The 23,128-nt window shown below is 38.3% G+C and overlaps 1 protein-coding gene across 1 annotated transcript; it reads right to left on the bottom strand.

Moving 5' to 3' along the window:
* Positions 1-6,080: 6,080 nt before the first annotated feature.
* Positions 6,081-21,685, bottom strand: clcf1 (cardiotrophin like cytokine factor 1). The gene is made up of 3 exons (XM_039648676.2): positions 21,366-21,685; positions 12,436-12,587; positions 6,081-10,700 (listed from the first exon to the last, which is right to left on the bottom strand). The coding sequence occupies exons 1-3, from the start codon at positions 21,379-21,381 to the stop codon at positions 9,744-9,746; spliced, it is 1,125 nt and encodes a 374-aa protein (XP_039504610.2). The 5' UTR covers positions 21,382-21,685; the 3' UTR covers positions 6,081-9,743.
* Positions 21,686-23,128: the final 1,443 nt, after the last annotated feature.

Genomic DNA, 23,128 nt, shown 5'->3' with positions numbered 1-23,128 from the left:
AAAACATTTCAGTTTACACCTTAGCATCATCCACTGGATATCCGATCGACCAAATGGATTGATTTGTAATCACAACATTTTTTTCTTTTGTCAAATCAACTTAAATAATTTATGTAGTTCAGATAACATAATATTTTGAGTTTCTGATGATTAAATCAATCTCCTTCATTGTATTAAAGGGTTAGTTCACCCAAAAATGAAAATTCTGTCAGTATTTACTCACCTTCATGTTGTTCCAATCCCGTAAGACCTTCGTTCATCTTCAAAACACAAATTAAGATATTTTTGATGAAATCTGAGAGCTGGATCACTCCTACTAGTCATAGGCTTCTTGAGGAATTGAAACTTGCCGGCCTCAAAAGTTATTAAAGACATCGTTAAAATAGTCCAAGTGACTTCAGTGGCTCAATCTTAACTTTATCAAGCAACGAGAACACTTTTTATGCGCAAAAACAAACAAAAATAACGACTTTATTTCAACTATTCACTTCCTTCTCTGTGCGCCTGTAGTCAGTTAACGAACGCAGTGTGATAGCGTAAAGCTACGTCACACGTAGGCTCACTATTGGCCGACGCTGGTCATGTGTGAGATGCGTGACGTACAATAACAGAAGCTTACGCTATTAAACTAGTAACCTGACTAGAGGACCATAGAGAAGTAAATGAATAGTTGAAATAAAGTTGATATTTTTGTTGTTGTTTTTTCGCACTAAAAGTGTTCTCGTCGCTTGATAAAGTTAAGATTGAGCCACTGAAGTCACTTGGACTATTTTAACGATGTCTTTAATAACTTTTCGAGGCCGGCAAATTTCAATACCTCCCGAAGCCTATGGACTAGTATGGAGGAGTGATCTAGCTCTCAGATTTCATCAAAAATATCTTAATTTGTGTTTTGAAGATGAACGAAGGTCTTACGGGGTTGGAACAACATGAGGCTGAGTAAATACTGACAGAATTTTCATTTTTGGGTGAACTAACCCTCAATTTTTCCATTTCAATGAACTTAAACTTTTAAGGCAACCAGGTTACTTCATTTTTTAAGTTAAACCAACAATATTTTTTTGATCAAGAACCTTTCATTTTATTATATTGTACCTTTGAACAAAAATAGACAAGAATTTCTTTCCTCTTACTCACTGAGCTCCTAGATGTTCATATCGTGGCACTTAGCCAATCTAATTTAACTGCTGTAAAAGTGGAATCCCTCGAGGGCGTGCGCAGCGTTCACGAAATCCTCCGCGAGACCTCAGCGTGAGAAAGCCATTCTTCACCTGTCAGCTTGTGTTTGGTTCACGGAGATACAACAGATCGAAATGAAAGAGACAGAGGAGAAGCAGAACGGAATGGAAGAACATTACATGCTCATCCGGATCTTAAGGAACTGTTACAGTTCATTAGTTTATGTTGAAGATTCTTGGAACTTTTAAAAGCCTCCAAAAATAGGCCCAGTGTGTGTGTGGAGACAAATCAGATAGGATATGAGTGTGCCATGTTGGTAAGACAGTGTGGGAGGTTTTGTGACTGTAATCTTTGTCCTTCCATCTCTGACACTAAAAGCTTTTTATTTACCTCTCACTCACTCACACGCTCACAGACAAACGTCTGTGTGTTCATCAAACTTTGTGTGTCTTTCACATTACAGTTGAGTTCATCCTCTCTGGTAGAGCTTGATACAATCACCTATGTCTCTCTCTCTCTCTCTCTTTCTGTTTCTCACACACACTCAAACACATGCTAACCCAATTTTTCATCTGAGAAACTGCCAACATGCATTTTAAACCAAACCATTGGCTAGTGAACTACTTCTATCAGCCAGTTTTTCTTCACTCAGAACTTTTTTTTCCAAACCTAGTGAAGTATCTAGAAGCATTTTAAAGAAACAGGTGTGCAACAGATTTCAAAAGGTAGCCAGATAATATTTAGCAAAAATCTAAGACACCATTGCATGTGTTCTTCAAAGGGCCTGTTTACGCAAAAATATTGTCATGATTTGTAATCACAACATTTTTTCTTTTGTCAAATCAACTTAAATAATTTATGTAGTTCAGATAACATAATATTTAGAGTTTCTGATGATTAAATCAATCTCCTTCATTGTGTTAACTCAATTTTTCCATTTCAATGAGCTTAAAGTTTTAAGGCAACCAGGTTACTTCATTTATTAAGTTAAACCAAAAATATTTTTTTTTTACAGTCGTTCTCCCTGATCGATAGCTATCCAATCGGGAAAAGGCCAGGTGTAAATACCCTCTGAAACGCTTTTGGAATCAGATCCCTCTAATCACTTCAGAAAATAGTCTGAGACGCATTCCAGGCGTAACTGGAATAGTGTAAATGCATGCGGTTGTTAAAGCCACATGTCAATTTTGATTATCTCTTTAGCAAGCCGCAAATGGGCAAACTGCCACAAATGAAAATGAAAGTCTAAGGGGATAGGCTACTAATACTGTGGAAGTCAGTAGGGACCATCAACTGTTTGGTTACCAACATTCCTCTAAATATCTTTTGTATTCAGAAGAACAAAGAAATACAGGTTTGTTACAACTTGAGAGTGAGTAAATATGACAGATTCTTCGGTTTTGGGTGAACGATCCCTTTAAATGAATTAACTTGACTTATTTGGTTTCACAGTGTATTTTGCTTACGTTTTTTTTTATCTACTAATATTGTAGAGATGTAGGGATATTCAGAAGCGGGGAAGAGATTGGCTGGTTAGCATTATAGACTAGACTGATTTCAGAAAAATGGCCTTCTATAAGAAGTGAGGAGCATTTAGGGGACAAGTCGGGAACCGGCCTACCTTACATATTTCAAGAGTGCTGAGCTGAGTTTGCTGAAAAAAAAAATCGTTATAATAATCGTTATAATAATATATAAAAAAATCGTAAATATTTGCAAAATACCAACTTTTAAGGCGAGACACTAGGTGAATAGGGTAATATTTTGAATAATAGATATCACCGTGAAACTTCCTCAGTTGATCACTTACACAAGTATAATTATAAAAAAAATGTATTATAAGTTTTTGAAATTTGTATGTTTAATTATGCAAATTTCATGGTGATATCTATTATTCAAAAATTTTACCCTATTCCCCTAGTGTCTTAAAAGTTGATATTTTGCAAATATAGATACATAAAAAAGGCAGTGAGCCTGAATATATTGCTCTGACCCTTGACTATTCTCATTTTGATTGCCTACTTAGAAAGAAACTATGGGAAAATAGTCCAAAGTCTGAGCAATTTGGTGGCCATTTTGACATGCAATTTAAGGTAAAAAACTCAAAATTTCGCTTGGGAACCTTTTTTTTTTTTTTTTTTTTTTTTTTGGACTCAGCACCCTTGAAACATGTAAAATAGGCCACTTCCTGACTTGTACCCATGCTCCTCACTTTCACTTTTTGGGTACATCCCATCTAGACTATGATCTATAGCCATGAAATGGTTAATAGATATTTACAACATGCACAAGCTATAGGCCTACTTCTTTTAAAAACATAAAGAAAATGGCTGACCCCAGACGTTTGTGTGGCTAATATTTCAGAGTAAAATTCATGAGGTTTTACCAGTGCCTGGTTCTTTTTCTTTCAGTTTCTGGAGAGCATAAAATTGACTGATTGAGTGAGAGAATGCGTTATGCATTCTCCAGGTATTATAGACTTTCTTGGAGGGGCACTATTTTTGTACGTAAAGCATTTCAAATCAGAGTGTCATTATATGTAGGCGGTAGATATAAGCAGCTCACAGGTGGAACTTTATACACACTTGACTCATTCAACCTCATTCACACACGTAGGCCTACACCAAACTCTCTGTAGGCAATCCAAAACAATCATCCATAATCTTTTCTGAAAGCATGTTGAATAACACTAAAACACGCCACGGTACATTAAAGTCAGTTTTTCCTCGAGGGCTCAGTCATCATTCTCATACATAAATGAACTTGTGGTTACCGACTCTTATCTGGGAGGATCAATTGATTAGGTAATAAATCCGTCAACCTGTGCCCTAGGTTTCCCCCGCACCGAGCGTTTTGGGAGAGTCAGCCCAGCCCTGCAGCCAAAAGAAGCGCGGCGTGGCGCGGCACGGCGCGGGCGGGGGCGCGGCAGGTGGTGGGTGCCGTGAGGTAACAGGAAGGGCTGGGCCACAGGTGAGAGAGGGAAAGACAAAGCGAACGGCAAGAGAAAAAAATAATAGGATCGAGGAGGAGGCAAAGTCAGACGGAAAGAGAGAGAGAAACAGGAATGTAGAAACTCCCTAGGCAGCGGCGCAATCCTCTGGAGAGAGAAAAAAGGAATTTTTATGTGCTGCAGGTGATCGACAGAGAGAGAGAGAGAGAGAGAGAGAGAGAGAGAGAGAGAGGGGGGGGGGGTTCTGGACGAGGATGGGAAAGAAAAACTGACGACGAGCTGCGGAAGAAGGCGAAAAGACAGAATGGGAATGGAGGGAGCAATAAAGATGGACTAAATAGGCTGCTGCTGACGACCTGATGACAGGCGAGTGATTTAATGCGTGATTGGCAGTGGAGACTTGCTCCACATATGGCTGAACGATAGAGGCAGACGCGGTGATGGCACGAGATGAGAGAATGGGCCTTTAAAAAGTAAAACAAATGAAAAGTTCAGTCGCGCACATGCATAAACAGTCTCTCGCGCTGATTCAGTGAAGCGACACGTGATGACACACACACACACACACACACACACACACACACACACACACACACAGGCGCACAATGCGGCCTTTGTTGTCGATGTGTGGTCATCCATTTAGGGGCCGAAGCCGACTGGACTCTGCATTACGCATTTCGCTGAGTCGTCGGCCATGTGTGTGTGTGTGTGTGTAGCCTATGTGAGAGAGAAGGTGTTCCCCCTCACCACACTCATGTTTTCCCGTAATTTGTGATAATTGCACATAAAAGAACGTCACACCCCTGTGTGTGTGTGTGTGTGTGTGTGTGTGTGTGTGTGTGTGTGTGTGTGTGTGGGTGTGGTGGTGCCGTGATAACTCCAGTGCAGGTGTGTTGCTCAGAGGTAAACACAAATTATCATTGATCCTTTAATTTTACCCCAAACATAGCCCGAGGAAAATAAACATCAAGTGCCTGAACTTTCGTTCATTTGATTATGTTTTACTGTGATGTTTGTGCCATAAGTCAGTATGACATGTGACATTTTGTTTTTATCTTGTGTATGTACACTACGTGTGTCTGTACTTTCATGTTTGGGGACATATTTGTACCCAGAAATGAGCTAAACATGATTAAAACCTCCCATGGGGACATCCTTGTAAAAATTACTTACATTAATTATCCATTATGAAAAATAATAACTGTTTGACTGTACAATACTTATTGTGTTCACATTGCAAAACAATTATGCTGCTCTTGAACTCTGAGACCGTTAAGATTAGGGACAGATTGTTGGTATGGGGACGTTCAAGGGTGGGTTAGTGTAATGGAAGATCAACAATGGGTTACACTTTATATTAAGGTGACGTTGTTAAATTGTAAGTACTGAGTAATATTAATTAACAACTTACTATTAGAGTTATAGAGTATGGTTAGGGTTTGGTTTAGTGTAAGTTACTTGTAATTATGCATCATTTACTGTTAGTAAGTACACAAAGTAATGTGTAAAACAAAGTGTTACCCAACAGTGTAATTAAAGAAATTGACATAGGCTATTTTTTTAAAATATGTATGTACACAATAAGTGCACTGTTTCAAATTATTAATTTAAATCTTACTACATAGTCACTTAATATGATGTGGGCCTTTCTAACATAAAAACAATAGAAGTCTAGGCAGTGTTCCCATTTAGATAGTGAAATAAGTGTGTGTGTATGTGTGTGTGTGTGTCAGTAGGTGAGCGCTAGGGAAGAGGAGAGGCGTGAGAGAGAGATAGAGGGGAAGAGAGGGATGAGAGGATGTGGGATTACATGAAAGAATGGAGTGGTCATAAATTTTGCTCAGACAGACGAATAAAACTTGCTATCCTCCCAGTCCCTCTGGTTTTTCCTCAAGGGGTAACAGTACACACACACACACACACACCCAAAGTGTAGTCAGTAAAGTTCTTTTGTACTCTGAAAAAAAAAAACAAAAAAAAAACATGTGACATAATGTCATACCCCAGAGAAATAAATAGTATTAAATAAATATAACAGACATATACACACATACAGAAATCAATGTACATACACAAACACTCATATGTATACACCCTCTCATCTGCATTAGAACTCATTTTCATGTTTGTAGAATCCCTTATCTATTTAAAAAAAGCTCTGTGGTGGTAACATGGTAAAAGAATGGTAATACTATAGTATATTACGGGACCGTATGACTATCATATTTATATACAATGGTATTTATATTAAATCCTATTTCAAAGAGTTCCATGGTGTGCCTAGTCAAAAACATACCATGGTACTGACCTTTTGCCATGAAACTATGTTAAAAATCAAATACCATGGTACTCTGATGTGGTACTGAAATTCCTGCACCAGGGTATTTACATGGTACACCAAGAATACCATGTTCTCCACAAAAATATATGTCACATTATGGTAATTTTTTGTGCTTTTTTGTATCACTGGAGTATCATGTAAATGTCATATATTTTTACATACTCTGGTATTTCTCTAATACCCCAATGAAACTTCAAGGATACTGTTATCTTTTTTTAAATGGGAATACTGTGGTACTGAATGACTGCCTTAAGCCACGTTTCCACCGCAATTACCAGGAACTATTTGTCCCAGGAACTTTTTTTTCCCCAGAAAAAAAAAAGCTTGCTTACTGCGTTTACACCACGTACTAAAGTATCGGTTCGAGGCGGGAAAATTATGTTAAACTGCGTGCGACTGCTCTTCCTAGCCTGCGCGTTTGTTTTGAGTTTTATATGGAGGAGATTCAAGCTTTGATGCTTTTGTGTGCGATTGGTTTACAAATGAGGTAATTAACAAAACGGCAGAAAAGAGACGGGGCACCAAAAGCGTATTCAGAAAGCTCGTAATGCTAGATATAAAAGTAGACGTTTTTTTATCAGCGGACATTGACCGTGAGATGCATGGGATGAACGCGCGCCATTGGGCAGAAAGAATAGCGTGGTAAGAACCAATCAGCATTGTTCAGCGCACAAGTCCCACCCCGAAAGTTCCTGAACTCTGAAAAAGTACCACCTCGCCAGCAGGGATTTTCTGGGGGGGAAATTTTTTAACCGGAACTTCATTTAGACCCTGGTTCCTGTGGTGTAAACACACCGAGTACCACCCCAAAGTTCCTGGGGAAAGTTCCTGTGGTGGAAACGCGGCTATATTCACACACCATAGCATTTACAAAGTACTTCACATTTCCCTAAAAAATACCATGGTATTACCATTGTATACTTCCAGAAAACTTAAGTTTCCACCGCAATTACCAGGAACTTTTTTCATAGGAACTTTTTTTGCCCCAGACCGCTTGCTTACTGCGTTTACACCGTTGACGAAAGTACCGGTCCGGTAAGATTACGTAGTGACGTTGAACTGCGTGCGACTGCTCCTCCCAGTCTTTGAATTTTGAGTGCGTTTTGAGTTTTGTATGGAGGAGATTCAAGCTGTGCTGCTTTTGTGTGATTGGTTTACTAACGAGGAAATTAACAAAACGGCAGAAAAGAGACGAGCACCCAAAGCGCATTCGGACAGCTCGTAATGCTAGATATAAAAGTAGACGTTGACCGTGGACATTGACCGTGAGATGGATGGGACGAACGTGCGCCACACCCCGAAAGTTCCCGAACTCTGAAAAAGTACTACCTCGCCAGAAAGGACATTGTTTTACCCGGAACTTCATTTATGACGCTTTTCCACTGCATAGTACGGTACGGTTCGGTTCGGTACGGCTCACTTGTGGTGCTTTTCCACTGCATGGTACGGTACAGTACGGTTCGCTTCGGGTCGCTTTAAATGGTACCTGGTCTGTTGAGGTTCCAAGCGTACCGTACCGGTACTAAAATGTGACGTGAAACACTGCAGATCACTGATTGGTCAGACAGAATCGTCACTACCAGCGTCACTACTAGCGTCATTGGATTTGCGACACGAGACACGAGACACTTTTTTAGCAGTATTTTTGTTTTGCTGCCATCAGCCTCATTTTAAACACATTTTTCCGTCTAGCAGTTAAAAACAACCACATACCGAGAATCAGGAACACCATCCCCTCGATAGTCTCCATTGTTCCTGTGTTGTGGGTTTGAAAATGTGGCGCTTTTAAGATGATGTCATGGCAGTAGAGGCGCGCGCAAATAACGATCAGTCCCACACACTTTGAAGGGGTACCACTGCAGTTGAAACGCAAAGCGAGCCGAACTGTTCCGCGCCGAGTCGAAGCGTACTGGGCCGAACCGTACCGTACTATGCAGTGGAAAAGCGCCTTTAGACCCTGGTTCCTGTGGTGTAAACACACAGAGTAGCACCTCAAAGTACCTAGTTCCTGAGGAAAGTTCCTGCGGTGGAAACGCGGCTTTAGTATCATCATGGTATCATGCCAAGAAACATAGTAACACTGTGGTACTTTGATATATACCATGGTAATGAATTATCACATTCACGTACCATGGAATTTACACAGTACTGCACGTGTCTACAAAAATCACCATGCTTGTTATCATTGTACATTTCAAGAAAACATTATTACCATGGTACCATGCCCGAAAATTAAACTTTCATGGTCACTTTTCTGTTCCTACACACACACCATCTGAGCATCAAATTTGTGCATTTGTTTCCAAATGTGTAGGTGTGTATTTGTGTGTGTCTGGAAAAAGACGAGTCAGTGTCAATGAGGCATTACTGACTCAGTTTGTGAGGCAGCAAAAAATCTCCATTGTCTCTTTAGTTATGCCACATTTCCTCCAGTATGCCCATTGACCCTTTCACTACTGCATGACTCCAGACATGATTCACTTTCCTTCTGCTGAATCACGTCTCGCTCTCTCAATGAGCGCTCTCTTCCCTTTGTCTGTGACGTACTGGCGGCTCTTTTCTGTTTGGTTATTTAGTGCAAAGCGTGACCATCTGACCAAGTCCTTAGATCTCCATCCATAGAGCATGAATCAATCTGTTTCACACACACTTCTGCTCTGTTCCAAAACCTAGTGAGCTGCTTCCACAGGCATCATATCCAAGCTCCTGACATGGACGACATTTGGTTTTGACCAAAGTGGGGCAGCATTGCATCTATCGATTGCAAATAAGACAATCCCGGAATGCACTGCTAAAAGCCTAGTTAAACCTATGTATGTTTCATTCAATGTTGAAAAGTATCAAAAATTCACAGGAACTGCCTGCCTGACTATTTTACCCAAAATGTACAGTATGCCTTTTGTGCTTTTTTTTTATTCTGATTGGAGTGTCATGTTGTTAGCTTAGCAACAAGCTATCATCAAACTCTGTTGGAATCAGTTGGATTATTAATTTATAAGGCTTCAGTCATCCTTGTTAAGGTGCTGTATGCCACATTTACTGCTGCTCGGCATATTTTTGTGGGTGAAATCCAGTCATTTCAATAGGAATCCATGCAATTGGGAATTTTGCTTGGCTGCAAATTTCGCAACAGGTTCTAGTTGGTCATGTGAGTTTGATGAGAACTACTAGGTCTGAAAGTGACTTGTCCTTCATACATCGCTACACTATTGACAATAGACAACCTTTTTTTGGTCTATGAAAGGGCAGCGAGGCAGCTCACTAGGTTCTCTCTCAAGCGCGTAGCCGTTTCTTCAGTCTGGTGAAGTCTTTCGCGGATCTCCACAGCCAGCTCTGCAGCTCCCGCAGGACCCAAAATCCCTCAACTTTCCGGGAGAAGTCATTAGGAGTGGGATGTGATGACAGCACAGGGGCCGCCAGCAAAGCGTGAACCTCGGCGGCCGGCCCTCCGTACTGATAGAGGAGCGAGAGAGGAGAGAGACCAGCGTGACGAGACGGCAGGGAACGGATAGATCGACGAGGATGGAGGGATGGCGAGGAAAAGAGTAGGGGCTGCTTTCTGTCTCCGTCTCCAACTTTTAAAGTTGTGTAGTTCATGTTGTTCAGTTTGATCATTTTCTCCTCTTCCAAGCTCAGCAGTCTTCTCCTTTTCCCCCATCTCTCCATTCCTTCCTCCTTCTCTCCCTCCTCTTTGGCGACCCAACTTTCTCCTTCTTTCCTCCTCCCTCTCCTCCTACTCTCCCTCTCTCTGTCCCGCTTGAGGTCCGCCCGAGTCGTTCCCTCTCTCACACCGGAGGCGGTGTGAGCGCCTTTGTTTCGAGGCACGTAACTCCGTAGAGGGGCGGGGCTGTTCTCGCTCACGCCCTGAAACTGTGACGACATGGGTGGGGCGTATCCTTGGGCGGGTGTGGCGTATCCTGTGGAGGGTGGCAGGTTGGTGTAGCCCAGGGCGTTCATCAGGCCGGATATTGAGCCGAGTAACCCGCTGAGGCCGGAGCAAAAGTGCAGGAGAGAGCTCTGGAGGTACGGGCACAGGGTGGAGCGCGCCAGCTCCCTCACGGCACACAGGAGAATGCTGTACGCCCGCTGGTTCTGTGCCAGACGGGCACCGTTCTCCAGCCCGCGCCACAAGTCCACGCGTGTAGCTGCACTGGGCACGGACAGAGAGGAGCTGTTGGGACGTGGAGGAGAGAAGCCGGGATCACTGAATGGAGGCCCAAGGTACGACAGCTGAGGACCAGAGATGAGGAGAGATATTTAGGAAACAATTACACTGATTCTGTCAGGTTTTAGACGTCCTTTTAGCCACTTCAAGACCCCATGAAATCAAAATTGCACTCCTTAAAATAAAGGGTACTTCATTGGCATTGACATTTAACACTTTCCATTGCAGAAAAAGTTATTTATCGTGGACATGTTCTTTAGATCATTGAAATATTATTATCTGATCACTAAAAGGTTCTTTAGGGAACCCAAAATAATCTTCTGTTGCTCTGCTATTTTGGGACCTATATTTTTAAGAGTGTGAGAAGATTCTGTCATCATTTACTCACCCGCAGGTTGCTCCAAACCTGTATGAGTTTCTTTGTTCTGCTGAATACAAAGGAAGATATTTTGAAGAAAGTTTATTACTAGGCCACTTTAGGGCAGCACTGACTTCCATAGTAGGAAACAGTATGGAAGTCAATGGTGCCTCAGAACTGTCAAGTTTCCCACATTCTTCAAAATATCTTACTCTGTGTTCAACAGAGCAAAGAAATAAAGGTTTGGAACAACCTGAAGGTGTGTAAATGATGACACATTTTTCATTTTTGGGTGAACTATCCCTTTAAATATTAAACACCATCTGCTTCTGACTAGTCGCAAGTCACGGAATGCTGTTTAGTTGGCATGTTTGTTGGCCAAAGATTTATATTCTCTCATCATTTACTCACCCTCATGTTGTTTCAAACCTCTACGACTTTCTTTACTTTGTGGTCTGGTTTCCAACATTCTTCAAAGTATGTTCCTCAGAAGGACGAAATATTTTGTACCAACATGAGGGTGAGTTAGTAATGACAGAATATTCATAATTTTGGTGAACTATCCCTTTAAAGTTTCGGCGAAATGGAAGTAGTGACTAATCTTTTGTTCTGTATTGTGACGTACATCTGAGTAAAATAGGATATTGAAAAGAAATCTTGGTTCTATGTGTACTTGGTTCTATGCATTGGTTCTGTGCACTCAAAAGTGGAGGCAGATGAACATGAGCATGCAGGGAGGGGTTTAATCGACTAAAGGAAATGAGAAGTCCTATAGTTCACCAGGGAGAAATCTGGGTAACGCTTCCTTTTACAGTATAGTGTACTTACAGTGTACTTACCTAGAAAGTACTGGTAAATATAAGGTAAGTACATGGAACAGGGGTGGGTTCAGGGTTAGTACTAGGTATTACCCAGTAATTGTAGTTACAAAAAATAAGTACACAGTATTTACATGGGTAACGGGACTGTAAAAGGAAGCGTTACCGAAATCTGTCATTTTTACAGGAAGAAAATTAAACACACACAGGCATTCATTATTCACATTAAGAAATATAATATACAGTACATTTAGAAAATAGGGTGCATTTTCATTTCATGCTATATTCAAGTTACAGTAACTACAGGATATTGACTAGGTAATACGAAAAGGACATGCCCTGGTGTGTCCCATACCCAACTTCCTGTTTCAATAGCTGTTTCATTAGCAAGTAAACACATAAAGTTAACAAAAGAACATTTAAAAGGATCTTTATACACCATTAGCTGGCAAAAGTTAGGTCAGTTACGAGATACTAGAAACAGCTAATTATAAAACTACAGTCAAGAAGAGGCAAAATAGATAAAAAGAGAGTGAGAGCATCCACAGGAAAACATCTATAAACAAAAACGTCATTCATCGCCACACACTGATAAAACACACACACACACAGATTGTGACTCACGTAGGTGTCTCTGATCTCCTTCAGCTGGTGGTCCAGGTATTTGGTCAGCTCGTATGTTCTCTCTATCGAGCTCCTCTCATTGGACAGCATGAGTGTGCGGTCCAGCGCATGAACACACCCCACCAAAAACAGCAGTACAGCAACCTCAGCAACTGGAATACAAAGAAGCGAAAACAGGGATTGAAGTCCCGTGAAAATGCACAAATGACCAATTCTCTTGTCCAATTTAATGTCCAATCTGGTTCTTGTCAGTGAATTAGTAAAAATGCACTGTAAAAAAAAGTTGCTGCATTCAATTTTTTAGTAGAATCAACTTGGATGTTTAAGGCTCTAAGTTCAAAGGACTAAAAGATGAGTTGAAACTGAAAATTGCTTAAATTATTTTGATGAGTGAGAACATATGTTGTCATAACGTACTGATCACATAATTTTTTACAGTGTAATAAGTTTGTTATTTCTCAACTGTGATTTTGTTTGAGGAATAACATGAAGCAGAGAAAATCTGTCTGTAATCAGCTCTGAATAAATGTTTGGTTTATATTGGAGTTCACAGAGATTAGGGTGCGTCATTTTTGTAATATAGTGGTTGTAACTGTAATTCTTTTGAGGTATTCAGAATTAAACAGTTAGTTTTATGTTATACTTTGATTATAGAGATTACAATTTCATGCGGATATGTCTGGCACTGCTTCTGCTACTGGCCTCTGGTACAGTTTGTTTGAAGAGAGAGAGAAGTTCTGCACAGGATTATTAAAGGGATTTATCTTCATACTGACTGAAGCGGGCCATAAAAGGTTGAGATAAATGTCATATATAGGATATTACACCGATATGTATTTATATATCTTTACAGCTAAAATGTCCCTTACTGCAATATTTTATTGGATTAAATTCAGCATGAAATGAAAATTCACCCATGTTATTGGCATGTGATTGATTGATTTATTGATTGACTTTCTTTCTTTCTTTCTTTCTTTCTTTCTTTCTTTCTTTCTTTCTTTCTTTCTTTCTTTCTTTCTTTCTTTCTTTCTTTCTTTCTTTCTTTCTTTCTTTCTTTCTTTCTTTCTTTCTTTCTTTCTTTCTTTCTTTCTTTCTTTCTTTCTTTCTTTCTTTCTTTCTTTCTTTCTTTCTTTCTTTCTTTCTTTCTTTCTTTCTTTCTTTCTTTCTTTCTTTCTTTCTTTCTTTCTTTCTTTTCCTTTCTTTTTTGACCTTGTAATTTTTAACCGAAATGTCATAACCCAATCTTATGAGCATAGACATAATTATGTCTATGCTTATGAGCCCCCACCCACATTTCTTTTTATAATTAATTTCAGTCAGATGTCACAATACGGAAGAAATTATCTGTTTCTGATTTATCATTAATGAGATTTATTTATTATTTATTTATGATACACTGTAAAAAGTGATCAGTTGACTGAAAACAGTGGAGAAACTTCATGCGTAATTGAAAAAATTAAGTTTTGTACTTGACAATTTCCACACAACTTATTTTTTTTTTCAATTATGCATTAAGTTTATTTACTTAATCATTTAAGGTAATTTAATTTTTTATTAATTAATTTTTTAATTAATTAATTTTAATGTTTGATCTTACCTCAAGGGCATCCAAGATGTAGGTGTCTTTGTTTCCACAGTATTTTCAATTTTGATATTTTTAGGTCAAACAGTTGATGTCTATCAGTCATAGCTGGAGGCTAAGGGGGTCCACCAAAAAGCATGCACAGAGAAGTCAAAATTAAACGTGATTTAATGACTCGTAAATGTAAGTACACATTGATGGCCTAAGACATGAAACAAGCGTTTTGTGTGAGAAAACAAACATCATTTATATTGTTTTTACCTCTTATAACCACAGCCACGTCCAAGTGAACTGAGGGCACAGGCGCTCTGTGGCTGTGGTTACACGAGGTAAAAACGATATAAATGATGTTCGTTTTCTCACACAAACCGCTCGTTTCATGTCTTAGGCCATCAATGTATACTTACATTTACGAGTCATTAAATCATGTTTAATCTGGACTTCTCTGTGCATGCTCTTTGAGGTGGACCCCATAGACCTCCATTATATGACCGACAGACAAGAACGGTTTGACCTAAAAATATCAAAATTGAAACTACTGAGGAAACAAAGACACCTACATCTTGGATGCCCTTGAGGTAAGCTAAAACATATCAAAAATTAATTTCAAAGTGAACTATCCCTTTAAGACAACTGATCACTTTTTACATGAACGTATTTTTGAACACAATCACTTAACCTTTTCCTAAAGTCAACCCATAAATAACTAAACTTCAAAGCAAGTTGCAATTAAATAACAGAGATTCCAAAAGGTTTTTTTGTTTTGTTTTTTTGTTTTAGCAAAAATGTCACATAGGAGAACCTATTTTCAGTTTCTCAAAGAACGTCTTAACGTTCAATCAGGAATTTAGCATTTTTTTCATTTCACTGCATTACTTTTCTATTGTTCTTCAATGTAAACACGTGCTAGATGGACACGTTTGACCATTGTATGCTACGCTAGTCAGTTCAAATATACACCAAATTTCTCGCATGACACGGCATCCAAAATAAATTTCTGTGTGAACTAGCCCTAAATGAGTATATATGCTTGCAGAGCCAACCAAACTTTTCTGAGCCATTTTTTTGCAACAAAAAAAAAATAATAATAATAATTAAGTGTCAATAAATGTAGTCAACAATGTCAACCATTTATCTAGTTTTATCATTTGACAAATAGCACAGTACTTTTGTGAGTGTGTGTGTTTGAGCTCAGGGGTGTGAATGTGTGTGTGGTCCTCTACTCTGGGACATGTTTTTGTTTTGGAGTGTGTTTGTAGGTTTCTGTTTTGGATTATGTGTATATACATGCCTGTACACAGACCAGTGCATTTGTTACATTCGGTATGGTGCGTGAGTGTGTGTAAATGTGTCCATCTAGAGGACCCTTTTAGACCAGTGTCCTCAGAAATCACGCTGGGAAAATGGCAGCAAATGAGAGTGAACCTCGGACTTCGAAAAGGGTCACACAGTGCTCCTATTATGTGTGTGTGCGAGCCTCAGGGAGTCATCCGGCCCAAACACATCTCACCCAGTGTCTCTGTTCTTTTTCTTTTTTGTGTTAAGCATTCAGAGGAACATGGCAGAGATGTGTAATTACTTGTTTGAGGCATTGTGTTTTCAACAGGTGTGAAATATGTGCACCTCCTCCCCTTTGCTTTTCCTTTTTATCTCTGTTCGTCTCCTCTTCTTGAACCCCTCATCATCCCCATTTTTTTTCTCAATCCTTTCTTCTCCCGGCTCTCTTCATCACGATCACACGTTTGTCTCGCTGTCACACATTGTTTCTCTCTCCTTCCCCTCAATATTCTCCTGTCAAGGTTTTTAGCTTCTCACACACACGCCTATGTTTCCTCCCCTTCTTTAAAGTGGTTTATCTCTTTTTTGCCCCCGGCCAAAATAACAACAGCTTATTAACCTCGATTAGCCCTGCCAGTTTTTCTTTTTAACTCCGTTCCTCTCTTTTTTTCTCACTCCCATTCTTTCGACTCTAATTCACTCATTCTCCTTCAAGAGGGAAGATTTCTCATGAAACGCTCATCTAAAACCCTACCTGAAACGCACACACACACACTCCTGACACACCTTTTCCTCAACCCAAGGTCACAATAATCGTCAAAGTCTTTCAGGAAGATGCAGTCGGGAGTGAAAGATTTCAGCAATGCATCTCAGATGGATCCAAAATTCTGATCCAACATAATCGGCTTATTGAAAACATCACGATTCTGTGTGTTATAGTAACGTATAAGAGAAGAGATCCTCTAACATCATCCATTAAAGTCATATAAACACTGACCGACATCTTATTCTTATTAAAATTGTCTTTTGTTCCAACAAATAACTGGATAAGAGTACCGTGAGGAACATTTTATTTGCCCCAAGTTTCTCTTTCGGAGCTCAAGAGACTTAGTGGAATTCTCTACGATGTTTTTAAAGCATTAACAGTGACTCAAATGTTTTATATTTCCAAGGAATAACAGTGATAGACGTTTGTTATTGTACAATATATATAATGGTTCTTTGTGGCTTTGATGGTTCCAAAAAGTATGGTTATTTGTGAACCAATCACATCATATTTTGCAGTCTTTGTTTTTAAGAGTTTAAAATATTAAAGCTTTAAAATAATGTCTGGCATTCGAATTCGATACAAAATATTTCAGTTTATGTTGAGATCTCAAAATTTTGAATGCAGACTTTGGTATCTTGACTTCGAGAGACTTTTGAGGTCTCTTCTGAAACTCTGCAAGGGTCTGTTTCTCTGGAAAAAAATTGGAGAAGATCTCGATATCGAAGAGATCTCGCTTTCTCTCTTTCCTGTGAAAGTAAAGGCACTAATACACTCTCAGAAAAAAAAGGTACAAAAGCTGTCATTGGGGCTGTACCTTTTCAAATGGTACACTTTCTTACCTTAGTGGTACATATTAGCACCTAAAATGTACATATTAACAAGTAAAATGTACATATTAGTACCTAAAATGTACATATTTACACCTAAAATGTACATATCAGTACCTACACTCTAAAAAATGCTGGGTTGTTTTAACCCAATTTTGGGTAAAATATGGACGAACCCAGCCAATTGGGTTAAAAATATAATGTAAAAATGTAACCCTATGGCTGGGTTTGTCCATATTTTACCCAAAATTGGGTTAAAACAACCCAGCATTTTTAGAGTGTAAAATGTACATATTAGCACCTAAAATGTACATATTAACACCTAAAATGTACATATTAGCACCTAAAATGTACATATTAACACCTGAAATGTACATATTTACACCTAAAATGTACATATTTACACCTAAAAAGGCTAAAATGTACATATTTACACCTAAAATGTACATATTTACACCTAAAATGTACATATTAGTATTTAATATGTACATGTTAACACCTAAACACCTAAAATGTACATATTAGTACCTAAAATGTACATATTAACACCTAAAATGCACATATTAGCACCTAAAATGTACATATTAGTACCTTAAATGTACATATTAGTACCTTAAATGTACATATTTACACCTAAAATATACATATTAACACCTTGTACATATTAACACTTAAAATGTACATATTAGCACCTAAAATGTACATATTTACACCTAAAATGTACATATTAACAACTAAAATGTACATATTAGAACCTAAAATGTACATACCTAAACACCTAAAGTGTACATATTAACACCTAAAATGTACATATTAACACTTAAAATGTACACATTCGCACCTAAAATGTACATATTTACACCTATAATGTACAAAAGTTACCTTTTTGAAAAGGTAAAGCCCGGTGACAGCTTTTGTACCTTCTTTTCTGAGAGTGTATAGTACTAATAACGTAATTATAATGACATTCATAATTCCAAAGTGGGATTGCTGATGATTGATGATTGTCGCCAGGCAGAAATCGTAAATCTGATTGAAAAGAAACATCAAATCTGATGTCAAAATTTGACATCACAGCATTTAATTTCTATCCATATACATTTGAGCAATAGAATAGAGATGTTTCTTAGCAAACAATTTAACCCTCTGTTGATTCGTGAACTGCTGTTTTTCTCATGGCACAGTAGATATAATCGAGAATCACATGAAGAATGTTGTTCTCTCTTATTGCTTATTTGGATGTAAGCACAACAGCTCTAAAACAGAGCACTGGCATATTTACATAACCCCAGAAACAAATCCCCCGCGACTTTATTGAATAACCACGGCTTTCATTAGAGTCTCTCTCTCTCTGCGTGTGCGTGTGTGTCTTTGCGTAGAGAGCCTACAGCTGGCAGCAATGATATGATGTCAAATCGGTATATCAGTCAGTTGCACTGTCTTTCCCTCCGTCTCACACACATGCACACGTAGCCTCTCGCCTTCCATCTTCTGACTGATTTGTTGCCTCTGTGTTAACACTAAACAGACGAGTCTCGGAGGCTCCAGTCAACAATACCAAGAATTCAGCGTTATGGTGCAATATCATAAAACATGTTCCCTTCTATCACATCATATAAAGTTATATTGGCCATATGATGGGCTGGTCAGTTCACAGCACAAAGAGGCCAGTCTTTCATATTCATGAGCGGGTGTGTGTGTGTGTTTGTGAAAGGGGTCAGGGTCATGTTGTGTGTCTGTGTACAGTTAAACTAGAGATTTATGTGCAGTCTGCACTCAATCAAACGTGCATTCCTTCACTGACTAGACACACACACACACACACACACACACACATAAACTAACATGCAGGGCACTCAGAAGGATGTTAGAATATAAATGCATCCATTATGCATGATGGACGTCAATTGTTTCTAGATACATCAAACCAGGTTTCACTCGCTCGTTCACACACTTGCTCTCCGTGATCTCTACAACTCCTCGATCTCTCCCGAGGAGACTTAGTTTGAAATTTAAATTGATGGAAGTTGGCCTCGAACGTTGACAAGGACCTTCAGAACAAAGCAGGAATGGGCAATAAAACCCTCACGTTCCTCACATCTTTTCTCTCATGCTTTTTCTTTTTCCAGTCCAATTCGGGTGCACTTTGTAATTACCTTTCCTTTTTTCTCCCTTGCTTTTTTAATTATCTCCCCCCCCCCCCCCCCTCATCACCATTTCCCCATCTCTCTGACTCAAGTTTCTCATTTAACGTCGCCCAAAACGACCCGCTCTTGAAAATAAATATAACTAAATGAAGAGGAACTATCTGCACGTTAAATCTAGAAGATCAAAAATGGAATGAAAGAAAGAAAGATTAGTTAGAAGAAAGAAAGAAAAGGAAAGAAAGAAAGAAGTGGGAGAGAGAAAGGGGCTTGGTGAAGCGAGGGGCCATGTTAATTTGGGAAAAATGTAAACAGCATGTGTAACTGTTCAAACCGTGACCAACTCATTTTTATATCATTCCCCTGTGCTCGCTCGCTCTCTCCTTTTTCTTTTAGAGGGAATCTGGGCTGTGTTAACCCTCTTTCCTTTCCTCCATCACTCCGTCTCTCTCTCTTTCTCCTTAAGCCCTGAACTTCCTGAAGCTCTTCATCCCTCTACCTCGCTTCTCTCTCTCTCTCTCTCCTCCCCAAAACCCCACTGTCTTGTCTGCATCTTTGCGTGGATTTAAATGCAAATGCATGGGGCGCTGTGACATGCTAACGGTTTGGGGCTTCTTTTTTTTTCTGAAACCATCTGTGTGAGTTTGAGTGTATTTGGCAGTTTGGGCTGTGTGTGATAGATGCATGTGTATAAGCATTTGGGGCAAGCGTGCATGTGGGACAAACTGAACTGTAACACAGAAAAAGAGAATGTGTGTGTGTGTGTGAGAGCGTGACAGACTGCTCTGCTGCTTTGTTCAGGCGTAAATCGCATCATTTCGTCACACACTCTTCCTCCTTTTCACAGGCTCCCTGAAGACAGGTGGTGTGTATGTGTGTGGGTTTGTGTGTTTAGACCCTGACTAACATGAATCATGTACTTTCTCATATCAGTGTCGGTTAACAAGACAGAGGCGAGCTTTTGCCCTATGAACCACATGAGAACAAGAGGAGAAGCATTAGTCTTAGTCTCAGGTTTGGCTCGTGGGGAACAGAATTATGGAAACATTTCAAGAAGTCTATTTGAAAGGCTCTTAAATGCTTTAAATCTTCAGAAATCAACAGGTTTGAGTGAGAGTTTGGGTTTAGGAATAACCTCTATTGAGATATACTAGCATGTTTTTGAGCTTGATATTTTTTGTGATAGTTAATAATAAAAAGTCATTGTAGTGTGAAAAACTTTTCTTTAATAAAAATACCTACCTTATATATATATATATATATATATATATATATATATATATATATATATCAAAAATATCAGTATCAAGCTCAAAAACATGCTAGTATATCTCAATAGAGGTGATGTTATTCCTAAACCCAAACTCTCACTCAAACCTGTTGATTTGAGTGTTGATTTGATATAATATATATATATATATATATATACACTTGACTTATTATTAGAACAAAAGAATATCTGAACACTGTAAAAATGATATGAAATTTTACATTGCTTTAACTCATCAAAATAAGTTTAGCAATTTTCAACTTTTTTATAAGTTATAAAAGATTCAACTCATCTTTTAAGTCAGTTTGATGTAATTTAAGTGGAATGACTTAAACATCCAAGTTGATTGTAGGCTACTTAAAAATTTAACTTTTTTAGGCCTACACGTGTAATTTCTATAGCCTAATCCATCTTCACTTTCTTTATCATTAAATATGTTTTGTGAAATTCAGAACAAACTGGATAAACTCAAATTTCTTTAGGCTAATCGTGTCACGACACTCTTGTTTAAAGTCTAGTTTTAATCTGAAAATTGCTATTACACGTCATCTTCGAGTATCACTGATTTAGGCAATGCAAATAAAAATAACTGAGCTTTAGAGCAACAATTTAATCGATTATTTTACACGAAAAGAAAAGCCATTTCCGAGCTATAAAAGACCTTTCGTTAACTTTTAAAACGAAATTCACTTATTTTGCTGTAGCCTATTGAATGGCATTGCGTAAAGGCAAAGGCCTCTCAAAAGCAGACTTTCAGGGAATCAATCTTTGAGAGCTTTTGAAATTGTTTTTAGAACAGAAAAGTGTATCACATGCGCAAGCAAACTAAAGATGCATTCACTATATTTTCTCCTTCTGGCGACCTTGCAAACAAATTTAGCAAACATACACACACACACGCACACACACACACAAACATTGTGGACTTTAAGCTCCGAAAGTAACAAACAATTGGCCTATATTTAAATAATTATATTTCATAATAATAATAATAATAATAATAATAATAATAATAATTGTCAATACCAAAATAAACAGTGAAAAGTCGCTCATCACTTACCTTTCCAGCGACGCATTTTAATTGGAACGAATCCCCTATTTCCGTTCTGATCCGTTTATTCTTCTTGAGGTTTTGAAGGAGTTTTTGATTGAATAAAATGAACTCTGTTGTTTTCGTGCGCTGCCCGGTGATTTAGTAGTCTGCGCGTGCCTGGAGCGCTATATAAAGATAAATAGGCTATGTAAAATATCTGTAATGTGAATATAAAAAAAAGTTAATAAATACAGTAGCCTAAATAAAGTCTCAGAAAGTGAGCGCGTGAAGTGATTGACAGCTGTCGGGTGACCGCGCGCGGGCGCGTGCTCTGATATCCAGGTGAGTGTCGATGAAACTGACTGAGTGACTGACTGAAGTGATTTTATACACATGCCTGAGAGAAAGTTCTGTCCCCCGGCCTCTCCTCCTCCCCCAGTCCCGCTCTCTCTCTCTCCTCCTCTTCAGTGATTCACTGTTGATTCATCTTCTCTGAAGTGAAGGACCCTGCCACGAGACTCTGAAACCACAAAGCTGGGAGGAATTACACTCCTGACAGATATTTCATAATTGTGCCATTTATTTTCTCACCAACAACTAGACAATGTGTTTTTTTTTCTTCTTCTCGGATTCGGTGACTCAATTATAATTTGGCATTGCGTTATTCATTGAGAACGGGCAGTGTTTAGACTGGTGTGTTTTCTGACCTAGTCTCGTGCGTGCTTGATGTGTGTCATACTGTCATTCCTCTGGTATTACCTTTATTGACAGTGAGATTATTGAGATTTGAAGTGCTACATGCGTGGGTTATTTCAGAGGTGTGTAAGTGGATAAGCACTTCATTTCACAGGCAGCATGACATTAAAAGAACAGGACGGGATTACACTGTGATTATTGTTGTGAGCCTGTGATGTTGTTGACTGATCACCGTCCTGATGTTAGATGTGGTGATTCGTGATGCTGCTGGCGTCCTCTGCTGTTTAACACTGGGATCTTACAGCTCTTCATCATTTAACCACTTTAAAAAAACAAGAAAAAAAAAAACTTTTTTATTCAAGAAACAAACACCTTCAGGGGAACATTAAAGTTTAATAACATTGGTATGTAAAGTGTCAAACATTATCCTAAAATATTATTGTGGCTTTAAATTAAAAAATAAGTTCATTGTGTTCATTGAAATGAAAAAAATTGAGTTGATACAATGAGGGAGAAAGGTTTAATCAACAGCAACTCGAATTATCTAAATTGAATTGACAAAAAGAAAAAATGTGATAAATCAATATATACATTTACTGTAATATTGTAAGAATCATTTGCAATGATATAAACATACATTATACATTTTTACTGGGAAAGAACAACAAGAGAAAAAAGTGTATATGATCGCATCCAAAATAAAAGTTTGTGTTTACATAATGTGTGTGTAGTGTGTATAATTATTTTGTATATGTAAATACACACAAATGCATGTATATATTTAACAAATATTTGCATGCATATACTGTATATATATATATATATATATATATATATATATATATATATATATAATTTATATTAAATATAAATATTAATATTTTATATATTAATAACACATTTTTCTTCAATACAATATATACAATACTTTCAATATATACATGTATGTGTGTGAATTTTATTCAAAATAATTATACACACTACACACAAATATATTATGTAAACACAAACTTTTATTTTGGATGTGATTAATCGCGATTAATCGTTGACCAGCCCTAATATATATATAGATAGATAGATAGATAGATAGATAG

Source organism: Pimephales promelas, chromosome 9 (genome assembly GCF_988280905.1).
Source record: "Pimephales promelas chromosome 9, fPimPro1.hap1.1, whole genome shotgun sequence".
NCBI classification, from domain to species: domain Eukaryota; kingdom Metazoa; phylum Chordata; class Actinopteri; order Cypriniformes; family Leuciscidae; genus Pimephales; species Pimephales promelas.
The sequence above is the reverse complement of the archived record's forward strand: the minus strand, read 5'-3'. Positions and strand labels throughout refer to the sequence as shown.